We start from the raw sequence: 16,668 nt of genomic DNA on the forward strand, positions 1-16,668 counted from the left end.
AATACCTAAAGTGTATGCATTATGACATATTTAAGGAAAAAACATACAAAGACCAGAAATATTCAACACAGATAAGTTACTATTCAATGTGTCCATATATCAACTTTGAGTAAGACTGTTTAATATCTTTCATTTGGTGTAAAAACGTTTTCTATAATTTTGAAGCAACAAAAAAATAATTATACGCTTTGTACAAAATACACATATTCATATTGCAAACAGTAGACAAACAACATTTTGAAAGATTGGAAGTCAATGCATTAAGTACGCTTAACATAAAATGCTTTACCAAGTTTATGTAACTCTTGTTCATACACATTGTGCTCTCTTTCCAAAAGTTCGCGCAGCGCAGCTCTTCGAACTGCAACCAATGCTTTGCTTGCATAAGCCAGTTCATGTTTTATCACCTGCTTGTTTAGTCTGTATCTTTGCATTTGACTTGCTTCTTCCAAACCTTCTGCCCATTCTGCCTTAAGATTGACGTCCTGTTCAGTGGTAACTTGCAAAATTCGCTCCGCCATTAGCTCATCCCTCAATATGCGGTCTTTTTCGACATTTATGGAATTACTTTGGTTTCCCCCTTTATTTTCCACTTCAAAGCGCAATGACATGTTCATACTCATCCTGGTTGTCGCTTTTAGTGATTGTTTTCAGGAAAAATTTAGCTGCAACAGAGTAATACTAAATTAAACAGGAAAATGACCCCCGGAAGCGTGACGTCGCCATAGCAGCAGTTTGGATTGTCTCTTTGTTGCCTCTGGTGTCTGGTTTTCGGTTTATATGACCGGGTACGTCCGACTTTCATTTTAAACCCATGAAATCACGTTATATAATCTTGAATCGTACATTAGCTGTGTTCAAAATTGCCTCTGCGACTTAAAGAACGAGGCCACCACCGCTGTTACCTGTCCCATTCAAAGAAAACATAGTCGAAACGGAAGGTTGATAAACGGAATAATGAAATCAAGTGTTCTCTTTGGAGTTAAAGAGTTTTGAATAAATTTTAATCTATTACGCTTAGCTTGTCTCCGTTGTAATAAGCTCGGTTATGCATTTTGTTTTTTAGGTTTAAGGTCGTTTTGATTTCCCTATTCTGTGAAATTGGTAATTGGGATGAGAAAAAGTAGAGAATTTAAGAGAAAAAGAATCAATTAACCGAATCAATTAATTGTTGTTTACTTTTACCATCAAAATTCCATTCGTAAGAAATTTACATCGTGATGTTTAAAACTTGCCCTCCTCTCACAAACCATGTTCAAAAGAGAAACGTTTCTTATTTATTACAGTAGATACTTTTCAGCTTAATCGTGTACATCAGGGATCACCAAACTTTTTTCACTGTGGGCCAGATAAGTTTAATAATAAATCGCGCGGGCCGCATAGTTTACGTGCCCTAGCGCCGCCGCCGTCTTTCCAAACTGAAGCCCGGTTTACACCAAGCGCGAACGCGAACGGCTCTTTTTTTCCTTACGCGAATGACGCGAAAATCGAGGTTTACACCAGGCGCGAACGTTGCGAACGTTGCGAACAAAGCTGTTTCGTCCAAACATCCGCCATCCGGCAGTGGTGCACTGCCAATATATGACAAGACTTGCAATTAATTTCATGGAATTGTGTTTAGTTGTTGCATGTGAAGGGTTAATCGAACAATAGTACACAATACAAAGCCTATGGCCATTAAAGATGTGGTTGTGCAATTGATAATAGTAAACATGCTCCTAAACCAAAGACGTTGTTTATTAATGCAAAACTACTCTACTCTGTGCAGGTAATTTAAGAAATTGTTCTCCAAAGTATTCATGTGTCTTTTATCTTGATTGTTTGCACTCTAAAACTTAACCATGTACCAATTTGGGGGGATAAAATACAACAAAGTTAATACCTATTTGAGTTTCAAATACTATGTTATTTTGAATTTAATCTACCTGGTGGGTCTGTATATTATAAAACTTGGTTCCAGACAATTTAATTCTGATACCACTGCACCTATTCTATCACCATTTGAAAATGGTATATTGATCATGTTCTTTTTGATATGACAGCGCGATTTATGACTGTCCAGCCCTTTTATGAGTGATATATTTTTACATTTTGTATCAATTGACATTGTGTAATAAAGTTGCACCGCCTCAACCTCCACATGACAACAAAGTAACCGACATAAATGACCAAGACTGATCATTCCTACATATTCTGGGCGAAATTCTCGCGCGAAGCGCGGTTTCTGTTGCTCACGGAGCAACCCAGACGCGAAGCGCGCAAACGAGAGAAGCGCGAAATGGAACTTCCCCACGCGTTGCTTAAACAAAGAAAGAAATTTCGCGTTGCTCGCTTCGCACGCGCTTGGTGTAAACCGGCCTTGAGCCCGCGAGGCGATTTCTACATAGGCGCCAAGATATGGTCTTTCTACAATCCCATTTAAAATTTGGTAATACGACTATTAAATTGTATATTTGTTTCAGCTTATCAGCAATGCTTGTTACGTCACAAGTAACAAAATATGGCATTTGTTGCGCACAATTAACACGTGTAGTCTTATTTGTGACGTAACAAACAGAGTTTGGATCAATCCTGGGCGTTGTAGTTCTATGAAACTAGGTAATATTAGTTCAACATATCGCGAAGGGAAACCTTTCGTAAAACCTATGTTATGAAGTTATCAATACGATTTAGCAAATTAAAAAAATGTGGCCGGATCTGGTCAGCAAGCCGTCGTTTGGTGACCCCTGGTGCACAGGATTGGTTGGAATGCCGGTTTGGTGTTCTTTAATGCAAAACCGAACATAGACTAACAGCGTCTTTTTGCTTAATCATTTGTTAAAAATACGTATTGGAGAGTGCTATTTTGGCATTTAAATCCATTCCTTCACTAACTTTTGTGTTTTTTTCGATGACGTCATTAATTAAAAAGCTAACTGTGTACGATTCATATAACGCTGTCTATGGTCTTGTCCTGTTCTTGGTTTGCAAGAGTGCACTAAACTGAATGTACACAAAGAGAGTTTTTTCTTGCTTGTTTGTGTACAATTACAACCATATTTCCACCATCACATATTGAATTTCAATAGCTTTATGATCTCTAAATACCTTTGTTTCGTGGTGAGTTAAGTTGCGCCTAAACCCTAAATAAAAAAGAGTGTTTTCTTCGTATCGTCGCTTACATTGCGGCTTTGTTGTTACAATTTGGTTACGTCATAGTATTTTCGAAACCCTGCGTAATCCAGTAATGGGCATATTGGTCTACAATGCATTACATTAATCAGTCAGGAGAACTAAATTTGAGAAATTTAGTGAGAACGTGTAGAAAAGATAAAACAGTTTTACACAATTTGGTATGAAAAGGTCTGCATGACAAATCTCAAACAAAACACTAATCACTTGTGGCCATTTGTATGTTTCTTAAAGAATTGCACCAACTTGTGTCTATTTGACACTAAAATGTGTATTGTGAAGCAAGCATAATTCCAATAGAAGCATGCCCACATTAAAATTGCACTACCAACTCACAGAAACAAATAGTACGAACACTGCACAATCTCTAATTCACACAACACATAAACACACATTGCTCTTATTTTTACACCAAAATGCATAGGCCATACCATTCAACTTACACCAACTTTTAACAATACATGGCAATTAACGTAAATTAGGCTTGCAGCAAAAAAAATAGTCTTGCACATTCCATTTGTTTACACTTCATTTAAAGATGTTACACCACCAGTAGTTTTTAGTTGCAGAAGGCTTCCAGAGCTGACTCTTTCCTTACCATTGGCCCATTTAAGAAACATCCTAAATTTTCGGTTGTTTAAATTTTTTAATGTAAAAAGCTGTCTTAAGCACAACACACTTACTCAGCTATGAATTCCAATGGTGTCCATGTTGAAAAGTCTGATTTTGGCATAAACTTTCTGTTCATTGGGGTGTCCAGTGTAACTCTACAAAACCAGTTTTAGCAGGATTATTACAGTGCAGCAAATTGGATGAAACTATGCAGAACTTACGGCAACACACAAATGGTACAGGCATTTTCTGGCAACCCACTGGAAGGTGCAGCAAGACTTTTGCAAAGCTGGTGCACAGCTGCTTTAGCCAATCCATATCCAATCATTCCTAAGTTTAGACAACAAAATACTAAATTTCAGACATTTTTTTACAAACACACATAGTGACCATAAAAATATAATGTCAATAAATAATCACTTCATTTTAAAGCAAAATTGTTACCTGGTGTTTCGCTAGTAGCAGGTGATGCACCTGTCAATGTTAGTACACCACCAGGTTTCAAAAACTTTGCAGCTAAGCTTCCAGCTATGGTGGAACTCCAAACACTTTGCTTCCACATTAAGTCTGCATTCTTTACATAATCTAAAAAACAAATACTTTCAAAAGACTGATTAAACTTGAAAAAAACATCAAGTTATTTAGGTGCAAATAGCTATAACGTCATTGTCAGTATTGTATTAAAGTAAAACAATCAGTCATGGATATTTTGGAGAGTAATTGCATTATCCACATCAGCACACATTACAAACTTAGTTTGGCTAGTTACCTTTGCTGGCAGCATTTCCACCAGCCCAACCTCCAGCTACACAAAACAGACCATCCACTTTTTGGTCACCTAAAACGCTACCAACTCCATCAACAACTTCTTGATGCTGTTCAGGCCAAGAAGTCAAATTTTTTATCACAACATTGCTGTCTGCCAGATCATTTGACACCAAGTCAATGGAGACAACACTCTACAAATAACACATAATAGTTTGTTTGTTTTCTGTTAAGAAAAGTTAATCAACGTATGTCCTTGCTCATGCAGAAGCTTGACTATAGATATTATTCTATACCAGTAAACAATTGCAAAAGCCAAAATATGACCAAGATATTTACTTACGTGATTGCTTGCTTTAAATGCATTAACTAGAGCCCGTCCCAATGCTCCACTTCCTCCGTACACTACTAATTTTAAAGACATTAGGCAATTTAGATGTAAAGAAATAAAATATCCAGTTTAATCAATGGAATGGAAAGGCCCGGTACACGCGCAGGTTGTTTATACAGGCTTTCGCTGTAACGACTTTTTTGCACGTTTTAGCACTATGCTATTGTCAACATGTGAAAACCCAACAGAAATGTATTTTTCCAACGTTTGTGCCTAAAAGCGTACGGCCTATATTTTTTAAACCACTTGTTCGAAACGTTTCATGACAGCTGGCACACGTAGCGATCGATTCTTGGAATCAAATTTTGGCCAAGAGCTTTAGTCAAGGGAATCAAGGAATAACCAAAAAACAAAAGGAACAAGAGAAAAACGTACATAACGTGAATGATAGATTGGTAAACATTTTTCTCACACAGAAAATATTTTAAGTTACCAAGTAATATCGCGACTGCTGACAGTTTCCTTCGCAATTTCTCGATCAGTTCTCTGAAAATCTCTTAGCACAATATTACTGTGGTGAAACCAACTAAAAAAAATTTTTTTTTCGAAAGTATTCACACCAACATGCAGAATGAAATGAATGTAGTTGAGTCTCGTAAGATCTGAGTATTCCGTGGTAAGATTGCCTCGCATGGGAAATTCAAGTGCAATTTATTGCGTCACAAACAAAACTAAAATAACAATGGAATTGTGTGCAAACAATTGTCCTTTTTGGTACTTGCAAATAAAGTAAAATACCATTGTCACTAGACACTCATATATCAAACTTTGTGCTTATACAGTTGCAAGGTCTGATAGCGATAGGATTGTAGGAATACTGTAAGTTCTTCCTGGCCCATCGCAGAGGGATCCCAGTTTAAGAATCGCATGTGTAAAGTTTTAAAAAACCATTGGTGTAAAGGCCTTATTTCGATATTCTTTTGCCGCTTCTTTTGTACTCGTGATTTCCAGCACCAAAATATCGTCCTTGCAAGATGACAAAGGTTGTGTTGTATTTCATTCCCGTGCACGGCGACGTAATAATATTGGTCAAACAAATCGGATGATGGGAGCATTATCCAACGGCAAAATTGCCGCGAATGGAAAGGTGTGAAAAACAACGCAGTACACAGTTTGTTCATTTGTTGTGGTGGAAACTGGAAATAAAGAATGTACAATGAAGAAATTTAGCATTAATGACAAATTTCTTAGAACTGTTAGCGAAACAGTGCAACACATTTCCACTAATCGAGGACCTTATATATGTCCAAACTGTAATAAGTCGTTTCTTGAATTTAAGCAGTTCAATACTCACATGAAAGGTGAGCAAAACAAAGTGGTTTGATTTCACAATTTAATATCCGTTACTGATAAATTCAAAAAGGATTTTGTTCTTTAATCGTTTTATTTGTAAATAAACATTATCTTTGTAGATCAATGCTCCACTTCAAAGAAAGTTTACATAACCTACCCCTCCACTAATGGTGACAGCTCCAACAAAGTGCTTTACCTGACAGTGGACCAATATTTTTATGGCAGTTGTTCAGGAAAAAAGTATGATTTGTTACTCTGGCCAACTTGTTACACAAATACATGCTGACTAATATAAATTACATGTTGTTATGCTTAGTAAATGTGTAGCTAACAATGTATGTTTCAATCGAACAACTGGATTTCAATTCATTAAATGTTCATCCTTTTTAAATCAAAAAACAAACAAATTATTGCATTTGCAGATATAAAGAAAAGAAGTTAAACAAAAAGTTTACCTGTTACAGCTGTCAAAAGGTTTTGAGAAATAATATCAGGTACATGTTCTATGGCTTGACATTAATATGCATACAATGTAACAGTTGTTTTATGCTCTTAGGTTTATGAGTCATGTCCGTCATAAGATTGAAACGGCCTGGGAAGATAATGACAGCATAAATGATTTCAACATCTGTAATCATTGCTATAGGCTTTACGATTCTCCATTTCATTTGCAGTGCCATTTAGAAACTGTACATACAACTGTTCCTGCTGCATGTATGTTTCCTAAATTTGAGTTTGCATAATCTACTGTCATGAGTGACCACATTTTTTACTACAGCCACATGCAGGATTTGTGAATTAAACTTCAAAAGTGAAGATGATCTACTTGAACATATGCAAAGTGAACACACTTACAATGAAATGCCATACATTTGTAAACTCTGTTCATATAGATCCTCATTTTACTCAGACCTGATGGTACATTTTCGGTAAGTTTATGAAAGTGTAACATTTTTGAAGTTGATCATGATCCATTTTGTTTGCAGACAAGTGCATGAGAATGGAAGGTCCATGATGTGCCCATTTTGTTTGTGTATTCTTCAAACCCCAAACTCCTATTTGAAGCATGTCTTAATGCATAGGGTAACTGGGAATTATTTTTTAGTATGCAAGAAGTATTATCTTTTAGTTGTTTGTTGTAAAAGCTGGTGATTTCTACCTTTTGGTGTCTAAAAATTTTTTTTATCAGAAAAAAAACCTTCGGTGCGGTAAATGCCGGCTTCAGTTTGTCCAGATTACTGACAAAAACAAGCATTTGAATCATGATCATTCTTCAGTGCAATCTGCTGTTGGAAAGAAATGCTTGCCCAAGAAACCCAGCCAGTATAAGGTGAACAAAGCAATTTTATACATAACCTGTTGCTGCCATGATATCAAATTCATAGTGCTCTTCATTTGTTTGCAAAATGCTTTGTTGTAAATATTTCAGATAAATGTGGAAGTTCATCATCCAATGTCTCCATCAAAGCTACACACTGCCTCCAGGTTTTTACCTACCAACAAAATGCGTCCATTATCATCTCCACCGAAGGCCGATGCAACAAACTCAATGCAGTCATCTCAAGATTTAAAAAGTTTGTTTTTTGTAAAGCTAAGTGTTTTTTTTCCTTTTAAGTATGAGTTGAGTTTATTTATACATCTAGCTAGTAATGATGCTGCATGGGGATGGAAATTAACAGATAATCGTTTCTCAAGAGAATACATGTTTGTCAAGTAATGCTAGGGTGAAGATTAAATAATACTTTGACTGTAAGCAAGATGTTCTTCTTAAACCAAACACAAACAGAAAGTTGTGCATGGTTACAACCTGCATGGCTGCAGCAGGGCTGAGGTGTTATGACAGGTCAACTTATAGTGTTGGTTGTACAATACCATATTGTACAATAATTAGTGGTAATTATGGGTCCCTTTTGTTGATAACCCTAGTATTTACCCTGCTAGCCCCCTAAAATGGGTTATTTTCTTGCCAAAATTTGTCCGACTCATTTTTCCACCAAATGTTTAATGGATTTGGATGAAATTTACACAGATGGTAGATATAGTTATGTAGATGTGCATACCACTTCGTTTTTGTTGATAACCCCAGTATTTACCCCGCTAGCCCCCCAAAATGGGTAATTTTCTTCCCAAAGTTTGTCCGACTTGTTTTGCAATCAAATGTTTGTTTAATTTGGCTGAATCTTACACATATGGTAGATATAGGTATATAGATATGCATCCCACTTTGTTTTCGTTGATAACCCCAGTATTTATCCTGCTAGCCCCCTAAAATGGGTGAGTTTGTAAACAGTGTCAGAATTGGCTGAAATTTGGATAGCTTGTAGAGTATGCCATTTATAGGTGTCGATTGTTGTGTTCAGCCCTGTAGCCCGAACATTTACCCCACAAGCCCCCAAAGTTTAAAATGTGTTTGTATGTTACTGGGCACCACAAACGAAAGATTTATGTGGTGCAATAGTGTTACAAGGGCAACCAGTTGTATGTTACTCGTTTGTGACTTTGTGGATTGCTTGGTGAACATTTTTGCGCCATGGCAGTTAGGGGGTTGTTAACAGCCCTATGACGTCTGAAGCATTAACGGTTATTGCTCAAAACACCTGTAGTGGTCGAAATTTTAAACTTAGGCAGATTGGGCTGAAATTTTGCATTACTATTGATCGAGTCATTGAGGTTTCATTTTTTTAGGGTAAGTTTATAAAACAGTGTCGGAATTGGCTAAAATTTGGGTAGCATGTGAACTCTGGTTATCTCTTGAAATGGGATTGGGCTGAAATTTTGCATTACTAATTACTATTGATCGAGTCATTGAGGTTTCATATTTTTTTAGTTCAGTGTAAAACCCCATTAGTTACCCTACTAGCCCCCTAAAATGGGTAAGTTTATAAAACAGTGTCTAAAATTGGCTAAAAGAAATTGGCTAAAATTTGGGTAGCATGTGAACTATGGTTATCTCTTGAAATGCACTATTTTTAACTTTACATGTGGGTTTCTGCCTGCAGAAACAACTAAGGTTATAATAGACGATGGCTAATATGGGACCCAATATAAAATAACCATAGGAAATATATTTATGTTTTAAAATAGGTTATAGTCTAAATGCAACGACAAAATGTGCTAAGCCACCCTTCTAGTTTATGAAAACAATTTATTGTTTTCTGTGACACATTGTGAAATTAACTCCACTTGTAAAAATAACATTTAGTTATTGTACTACACTTGCTTGAATGACATGATCAATTATATACCTGGTTTAAGGTTAAGGTTTCAGGAGAAAGCAAAACATGCTTGTGCAGATAATAATGATTGTACAGATACAATACTATTAAAATAGTTCACTACTTGTGATTTTATTCCTAAAATGTTTAGGTTTAGAGTAGACTGTAGGTGCAGCAAAATCTAGATTCCCTGCATTCAGTAACAGGGGGGCACATGCATTCTTTTTATCACAAGGTAAAGTGTATGTGGGGATTATCAACCTAATTTCATTTTTTAGAGTTGTGCAGAGACTACACATCTTACATTCCTTCCAAGTCTGACCCTGGCCCCTTGGGTGGACCAATCGTCACAGAGAATAATATTTTTATTAGGTAAATATAAAATATTTTTCCTAATTCGGACGATCCAATCTAATATTTACCATATTTTCTAATAGACTTACTAAGGATTGTGATAAGTCCAAATGCTTGGAGTGTGGTGAGGCATTAGGCTTCTATGCACACAACTACAACAAGCACTTTCGGAAAGAACACAAATGTCGGCTATGTCAGTTTGTGTCTCACTGTCCAACTGCCACGCACATGCATATACTAAAGTAAGTAATGGATGTAGTTAACCGAACATAAACACAACTGGTTACAACGCATGAATGTGCAGATATATATATATATATATATATATATTTAGTTTTATCGGTAATATCTAATAAAGCTATACATGGGTACAACTTATCTAACAAAAATATGCAACTAAAAATCTGGCTCTTCTTTACTATCATGCTTATGCTATATATTTTTTCCTGACCCTTTTGCCCTAGAATGCCTGCCAAAATGATGTGCCTCAATCAGAAATCTGATTTCTTTTAAATTTATAGTAAGGATGCTTCTTTTCCCAGATTTCATTCAAAAGCCAAATCAAGGCACCAGAAGAAGACTGGAAAACATGTGAATAGTGTTTCACCATTTGCAAAGCTGTGTCCCAGGAAACACACAAGCAATGAGTTCAAGGTACATTATTTTTGCTTTGTTTTTGCGCATACTATATTTATGGGTCCCCTTCCATGAAGGGGACACATATTGTTTTTGTCCGTATTTTTTTCTTTTTTCTGTCTAACGTTGGTTTGTTAAACGCGTTTGGTTAAGAAAGAGTGCTCCAAATTTATTAAAATTTGGACAGATGTTACATATTAATCCAATTTGATCCTCCTGAAGTTTGACCCCGATTGATCCAGCGCTTCACCCGCAGGCCCCTAAAAACGTAAAATTTTTAGAACGGCTGTACTGACTTAAGTACAGCATCTTGGAGTTTCATGCTTTGTTGTTTGGTGCAAAGTAAGTTTTTTTAAGAATTTTGTATCTTTTTTTCGGATTCACCCATTTTTCATCGTTTAAAAACCTGAAATAATCAGTTTTAGTTTAAGGCAGAAATACAAGCCCTATGATGCAGAAATATTGAAAAGAAAAGTTTTAACAATTGTTTAAGCAGGGTATTCGTTTAGTATTTTAAATTTTGCCAGTTACCTTTACAACCCATAATATGTGTGCGCTATCAGTTAGATATAAGTCCCAAGGGAGGAATTCACGTTTTACGAGACAGTCATTTGGGTGATTAGAATCAGCTGTTTTTTCTGTGCAGCAATGCTGTTTCGTTTTATTGAGTTATCACGCGCATTTTCAGTTTTGGCGAAGGTTTTACACCTAAGATGTAATTTAAACTCGATAAACGTACTTCGGTTTCGTTTATGTCAGGCAAAACGGCATTGATCAACATAAATATGAAAAAATAAACTTAACTTTTTCGAACGCCGCGATAAATGCTCTTTAAATTCTCGTTGTCAGCTTGGCCGTCGCATAACCACAGGTCACTAAAGGTCAACTTGTAAGCATTACAACACAGTTAAGAATTTTCGTCATAACGTATCTTCCTTTTTTGACAAATCAATTCAAGAATCAGGGTAATGTTGAACACTAAGGACTGCATGCTGTTAAAAACAGTGTCAAAAGGTCATTAAACGGTGGTCTGTGAAAAACAAGTTGTTATGTATACCTGTGTAGCAAACGACTTTTTTATATGGTGTCTAATATAACAGTTAAGGCTTTCTAGGAAAATTTGTGTTTAAAAACTGAACTTGAACGACGATATCAAGGTCAAAGCAAGAGACTAAATTGAAAGTATTTTACCCATTCTTTTTTCCAATTTTTTTCACCAATTTTTTGTAATTGTATATATCACCATAATGATGCAAAAAGAATACGGAAAATAACTTTTAAAGTTAAGTTAATGCCCTATGAAAAATTTGTCCTTGAGAATCTAAAAATAACAGCAATATAGGTTAACCGTACATCCGCATAAACACGCATGTGGGGACCCATTCGTTTTTGCTTGCAAAAACAATCACATATGTAGATAAAATTGTGTATAGTATAGTAAATTGGTAAATATCGTATAGAATATATAAAATAGAAGTATATCAGAAAGCCACTTTTCTAGTTATATATATGTTCATACTTTTCAGAGAAAGCGAAACAAAAGTGAATCTCCACCCGCAAAACAACAGGAAACTAAAAAAACATCTGCCAAACTAAGGTTTACAGAATTTTACAAACTAGAAATCATTGAAACATGCCTGCACATCAATTAAATGATATTGAAACAAGTAATCTGATAATTAAAAAAAAATTTTTTGTAGTTCACCAAGTGCACTTGACAATGTTGAACCTCCTAAGAAGCGACGCAACAAGTTGGACATTGATTCTATGTTGGAAAAAGCAGCCCAACAAGTTGCACTGGAAAACATGAAATTGTATGCAAGACAATAATAGTGTTTTCAATGTAACATATTTACCCCTGTATTTACATTTTTTAGTTTAAACAAGTCAACTCCAACAAAACAACCTCGAAAACAATTATTGCCAAAAAAATTCAACCTTGATCAAGATACACCATTAGAAAGGATAGATACCGAAGGTAAATCATTTGCATTATTCCCCTCTTTTACATTTTGTTCACAAACTGTACATATATATGTATTTGATTTTAGAACTCGGGACAACCAATAAGACAGGTAAAGAAACCAATTCCAAACCTAAGCAATTTAGCACTGCTGGGTCATCTGCTGTCCAAATGCCATCCCCAAAGCTAAAAGTAAATGGTTCCATTGCCATTTCTGAAAATCCTTCCCCTTCACTTGACACATCACCAAGGCAATCAAAACGCTTGAAAGCTAAAGGTGTTGCCTCTTTTAAAAAATTTGCTGAAGAAACTGTGTCTGATGAAGAAACAGTCACTGATTCTTGGAAGGACAGCACCTTTAGCGATTCTCTTGGACTAAAACTGCAGGGTCACAACTTTCTTAAAAAAACACTGCCCCCCTCTATGTTTAATCCATACAAGTTTTCCTCATCAAAGATGAAGCTTTTAAAATCACCATCACCGAATCGGAAACAGAAAAAAGAAAGTTCTAGGTCTTCTGAAGATGTTCTAAAAACACCCAAGCCAGAAAAGCAACAGAAAATGCCTGGATTGAATGTTTCAAAGCCACCTCTGTCACCAAGTATGTAACAACTGCATTAAATAATATTTCCACTTACTAATTTTGTCTTCTTTAAAGGTTCTTCGCTAAATCAACCCCCATTGCCAGATTTGTGTTTTGTAAAAAATTCTGACGGCAAAATTCTTTTGTCAGCTAAAGAGGGAAGTAACATTTCCAATGACCACAAAGGTACACCTGACTACTTACAGAATTTATAAGGTGTAAGTTTGACTCCCAAGATTTGCTCTGACTACCAGTAATTAAGGAATTCTTCTCTGTAAGATTGTTGTTTGGATTTTGAGCGTACAGTAACAACAATTTTAAAATGCAACATGAAACAACCTATTACATGTTAATGCTCTAATTTCTAATACGTTTTTCTTGCCTGCATTACAAAGATGCATGTCATTGGGCCCATTGCAAAATTGTCCAAGGACACCAGAAAATTGTCGTAAGGACACCAGAAATTGTCCTTAGTAGTCCCAATGGGATAAAAGTTTGCAGTTGCCGTGCATTGTAAACAGCTAACTGTAATTCCAACTCCTTGTAAAACCTTGACTTCGTAGTCCTGCTAATTGTTTTAACAAACAGAGTATGCCGGAAAAATTAACTGCGACTAATGTGATGATGCTATCAAATCAATATTAAGAAAACCCACGTTCACATCTTACAATAATGTTTTCCCAATTCATTTTTTGTCACACAGGCCGTCCGAAACCACCAACAAGCATGTGGTTTAGTGATGTCACCAACAGCACTTTTACAGTCCACTGGAGTCCTCCGTTAGACTGCGAAGTCACACATTACAGTCTGATATTCAAAGGTAAACTTTTACCTTGGTCTTAATCACTCCAATGTTTTTGTACATTTTTTTCCTACATATAAAAATTAAATCATAAAAAAATGGTGAACTATATATGAATTGTTAGGACACTGTCACTTAACCACTGAAAATTGTATGGCGTGGTGTGCATTTAAATTTGTATGCATGTTTACCGATTTATTTTGGTCTGTTAAAACCTCCAACGCAAGTGGGGTTTATATTGTTACCAGGTATCGGATTACCAACCATGCAAATCCTCCCACCTGAGCAAATCTCGGTGAAATTGGTGGGTTTGCGTTCGAGCACCAACTACATCGTTCATTTGTCCACTCGACACAAGACACTACAGAGTGACAATTTGGAGGGAAAGCAAACAACAAGTACGAAACCCAAAACATAATAAATCCAAAATATTGTAAAGAAATATTTTCTTCATAAATTTTGTCTGAGTAATTAATAAAGATAAACTTGAAAATAAGACATCAGAGTTTATTAGATTTATTACAGTCTTTATAACGGCATCGAGCCAATACATGACAAGTAAGCTACGGACATTGCACACTGCTTCGACCAATGATCAGTTGCAACTGGTAACAAGACATCGGCCGTTTGGGATAGATTAGCCACCTCTGACGTAAAAGACCTTAACAGTGTGCACTGTCTGCATCTTACTTGTTATGTATTGGCTCGTTGCCTTTATAAAGACTTAAATAAACCTAATAAACTTTACGTATATTTGCACATATGTAGAGTCTTTGCGAGACTGCAGGACTCCCGTGAAAGTGTCGGAAGTCATAAATCTCGATGATGACGACGATGACGATTGCCAAGTCATTGAGCCAACGACGTCAAAACATGACCAGGCGGAAATCAATTGTCTGTCTGATCTGCATGGGACATCGTTAACCAAAACCACAGCAGTTCGGAAAACGCCTCCCAGTGAAACTTTACAACAAGAAGACGATTATACCAACGTCCCGCTTTTCGATAAGAAATCCAATTCGAAACTGGATACTTCGGAGGCTTCGCCACTCGATGATACTTGTGTGGTTTGCATAACGAATGACAGCACCACTATAAAACCTGCTTCAAAGGAAAATGACAAAGCTAATATATATCTAACTGATGAAAGCAAGAACGACATCATACCTTGTAATAAAATCCCTGCACAGACTTGCAGTCACAAGGCTGAAGGACAGGCCGCAGTCGGCGAAAATCTAAAACATGCCATCAAAAGCAAAGCGTACGTCCTCCCATACTTAGTGGCGCAGTGCAATGTGTCTACTGATAAGCTCTTAACTACTACCAGTCAGAATCATCAAAGCGCGGATAAAACTGCTGAATCAAGACCTGTCGCCAATCTGGCCTCTAATACTGAAAATGTGTCTCCAAGCGTCTTAGCAGTTACAGCCACACAGTGTTCGAAAGAACCCGATATCAATGTGGGTAAACCGATAATAAATTTTAAAGAAGATGTAGGAATTGCACTGCCGACAATAGATAAAGACGTGGAGGTAAGTTTAAGCGCTGATATGAAAAATCCTTCACATGTGAATAAACAAACGGGACCGCAAAATCAGGATCGTTCATCAAACACATCCAATTCAAAAGAATTTACAACAAGCGAAGCACTTTTGGATGACTTATCAGCTAAACTAACGGATGGCACAACTTCGACAGAAACTGTGAAGGTGCTTGACACATCTACGAAAACATACATCGAGGCCCATCTTAAAAATGAGGAAATTGACGAAAATATCGAAAAACTAAAAGACCTGGATGAATATTTGTCTTTGCTCGGGGATAGGGAGTAAAACATATTTTGATGTGTTTAATGTTGTTCCACCTTTTTTTACTTTTGCCAGCAAACGTATATGGAAATTTTAAAAAAAGGTTGGAAAAAATTGCGCTGTAAAACCAACATTTGCGTATTTTTGGCAGAAAACATTTTTCGACGGTTTGGTTGAAATCGAAGAGTGCAACAACTGAATATCCAACAATAAATCCATGTCATATAGACACTTTGGGTGATGCAAGGTTTGGTTCTAATGATCGAGTTTGGGTTTGACGCAGATAAAGTCCCTCAGAATTTTGATAGAAATGTGCCACACAGCTTTTACCTGTTATTTTCGCTATCAAAGAGAGGGCCAAATACAGTATTCTGGCCCGTCTGTGCGAATAGTTGTTTTTCCTTGATACTTTTCACTATCATTTTTTTGTTCCTTTTTTTATTTTTAAGCTGCTACAATACTAAAGCCGTCGTTAGCCACAAATGTCCATCTTCTAAAGGTGACAAATTAAATTCATGGTGTACCATTTGCCTTTTTTGTTGTACATAGTCAACTCGTTTGGCAATTTGTTGTTAGCGCCCTCGAAACAATTAAATTTTTATCTTTGATGTTTCCTCGCAATGTAGTTCGGTAATGCTTCTATTTCTCTATCATTTTAACTTGGTAATGTACTTCGTAGTGGTATATCTTTTGGCACGCTTGCTATTCGTGATAAGATAAAGACAAACATACGATGTCATTTACTACGAATCATAGTACTAGACAGTGTAGAAGTTGGTGGTAAAATTTCATAATCCTGTTTTATGGCGACAAAGACCGACCCACGAACCCACTTTTTTATTTTTGATGGTTTCATGCTTATATTCATTGTGTTTGTTGCCCATCGTATTCTTTGAGCGATAAACTGCTTCAAACGTGTTTTATGTGCTTCTGTTATTACACGCTACTTTTCACTGCTACCTTCACAGTATATTCAACAAACAAACAGTTGCATTAACAATTGACCTTTTCAAGTTGTGTAGTGTAGACAGGGCTAACTGAATAGAATTGCGATTATGGCCCGATATTTTTTGTA

General features: G+C 36.3%; 3 protein-coding genes across 3 annotated transcripts; 1 reads left to right on the top strand and 2 right to left on the bottom strand.

Moving 5' to 3' along the window:
- Positions 1 to 5: 5 nt before the first annotated feature.
- Positions 6 to 1,416, bottom strand: LOC145222117 (uncharacterized). The gene has a single exon (XM_080088146.1). It carries the CDS (start codon positions 621 to 623, stop codon positions 261 to 263), a length of 363 nt encoding a protein of 120 aa, XP_079944272.1. The 5' UTR covers positions 624 to 1,416; the 3' UTR covers positions 6 to 260.
- Positions 1,417 to 3,378: 1,962 nt separating this feature from the next.
- LOC145222115 (dihydropteridine reductase-like) lies at positions 3,379 to 5,263 on the bottom strand. The gene is made up of 6 exons (XM_080088143.1): positions 4,892 to 5,263; positions 4,553 to 4,742; positions 4,228 to 4,368; positions 4,005 to 4,113; positions 3,855 to 3,938; positions 3,379 to 3,792 (listed from the first exon to the last, which is right to left on the bottom strand). The coding sequence occupies exons 1-6, from the start codon at positions 4,970 to 4,972 to the stop codon at positions 3,693 to 3,695; spliced, it is 705 nt and encodes a 234-aa protein (XP_079944269.1). The 5' UTR covers positions 4,973 to 5,263; the 3' UTR covers positions 3,379 to 3,692.
- Positions 5,264 to 5,983: 720 nt separating this feature from the next.
- On the top strand, positions 5,984 to 16,593 carry LOC145222112 (uncharacterized). Its single transcript, XM_080088140.1, has 19 exons — positions 5,984 to 6,240; positions 6,352 to 6,472; positions 6,655 to 6,726; positions 6,789 to 6,946; positions 7,011 to 7,161; positions 7,219 to 7,315; positions 7,422 to 7,562; positions 7,662 to 7,806; positions 9,726 to 9,819; positions 9,885 to 10,043; positions 10,344 to 10,455; positions 11,964 to 12,034; positions 12,138 to 12,251; positions 12,315 to 12,415; positions 12,489 to 13,001; positions 13,059 to 13,169; positions 13,687 to 13,803; positions 14,034 to 14,183; positions 14,554 to 16,593. Exons 1-19 carry the CDS (start codon positions 6,096 to 6,098, stop codon positions 15,615 to 15,617), a joined length of 3,636 nt encoding a protein of 1,211 aa, XP_079944266.1. The 5' UTR covers positions 5,984 to 6,095; the 3' UTR covers positions 15,618 to 16,593.
- Positions 16,594 to 16,668: the final 75 nt, after the last annotated feature.

This window comes from Phallusia mammillata, chromosome 4 (genome assembly GCF_965637545.1).
Source record: "Phallusia mammillata chromosome 4, kaPhaMamm4.hap1.1, whole genome shotgun sequence".
Lineage (NCBI taxonomy): Eukaryota > Metazoa > Chordata > Ascidiacea > Phlebobranchia > Ascidiidae > Phallusia > Phallusia mammillata.

What these genes read in the sequence shown, in the direction of transcription:
- LOC145222115 (XM_080088143.1), bottom strand. Translation starts at nt 4,972, where the DNA reads ATGTCTTTAAAATTAGTAGTGTACGGAGGAAGTGGAGCATTGGGACGG. An exon ending in CATTTAAAGCAAGCAATCAC is followed by an intron (nt 4,743 to 4,891) that starts GTAAGTAAATAT and finishes TGTTATTTGTAG; the next exon opens with AGTGTTGTCTCCATTGACTT. An exon ending in TGTACCATTTGTGTGTTGCC is followed by an intron (nt 3,939 to 4,004) that starts GTAAGTTCTGCA and finishes CTGGTTTTGTAG; the next exon opens with AGTTACACTGGACACCCCAA.
- LOC145222112 (XM_080088140.1), top strand. Translation starts at nt 6,096, where the DNA reads ATGAAGAAATTTAGCATTAATGACAAATTTCTTAGAACTGTTAGCGAA. An exon ending in GTTTTGAGAAATAATATCAG is followed by an intron (nt 6,727 to 6,788) that starts GTACATGTTCTA and finishes TTATGCTCTTAG; the next exon opens with GTTTATGAGTCATGTCCGTC. An exon ending in AAAACATCTGCCAAACTAAG is followed by an intron (nt 12,035 to 12,137) that starts GTTTACAGAATT and finishes AATTTTTTGTAG; the next exon opens with TTCACCAAGTGCACTTGACA.
- LOC145222117 (XM_080088146.1), bottom strand. Translation starts at nt 623, where the DNA reads ATGAGTATGAACATGTCATTGCGCTTTGAAGTGGAAAATAAAGGGGGA.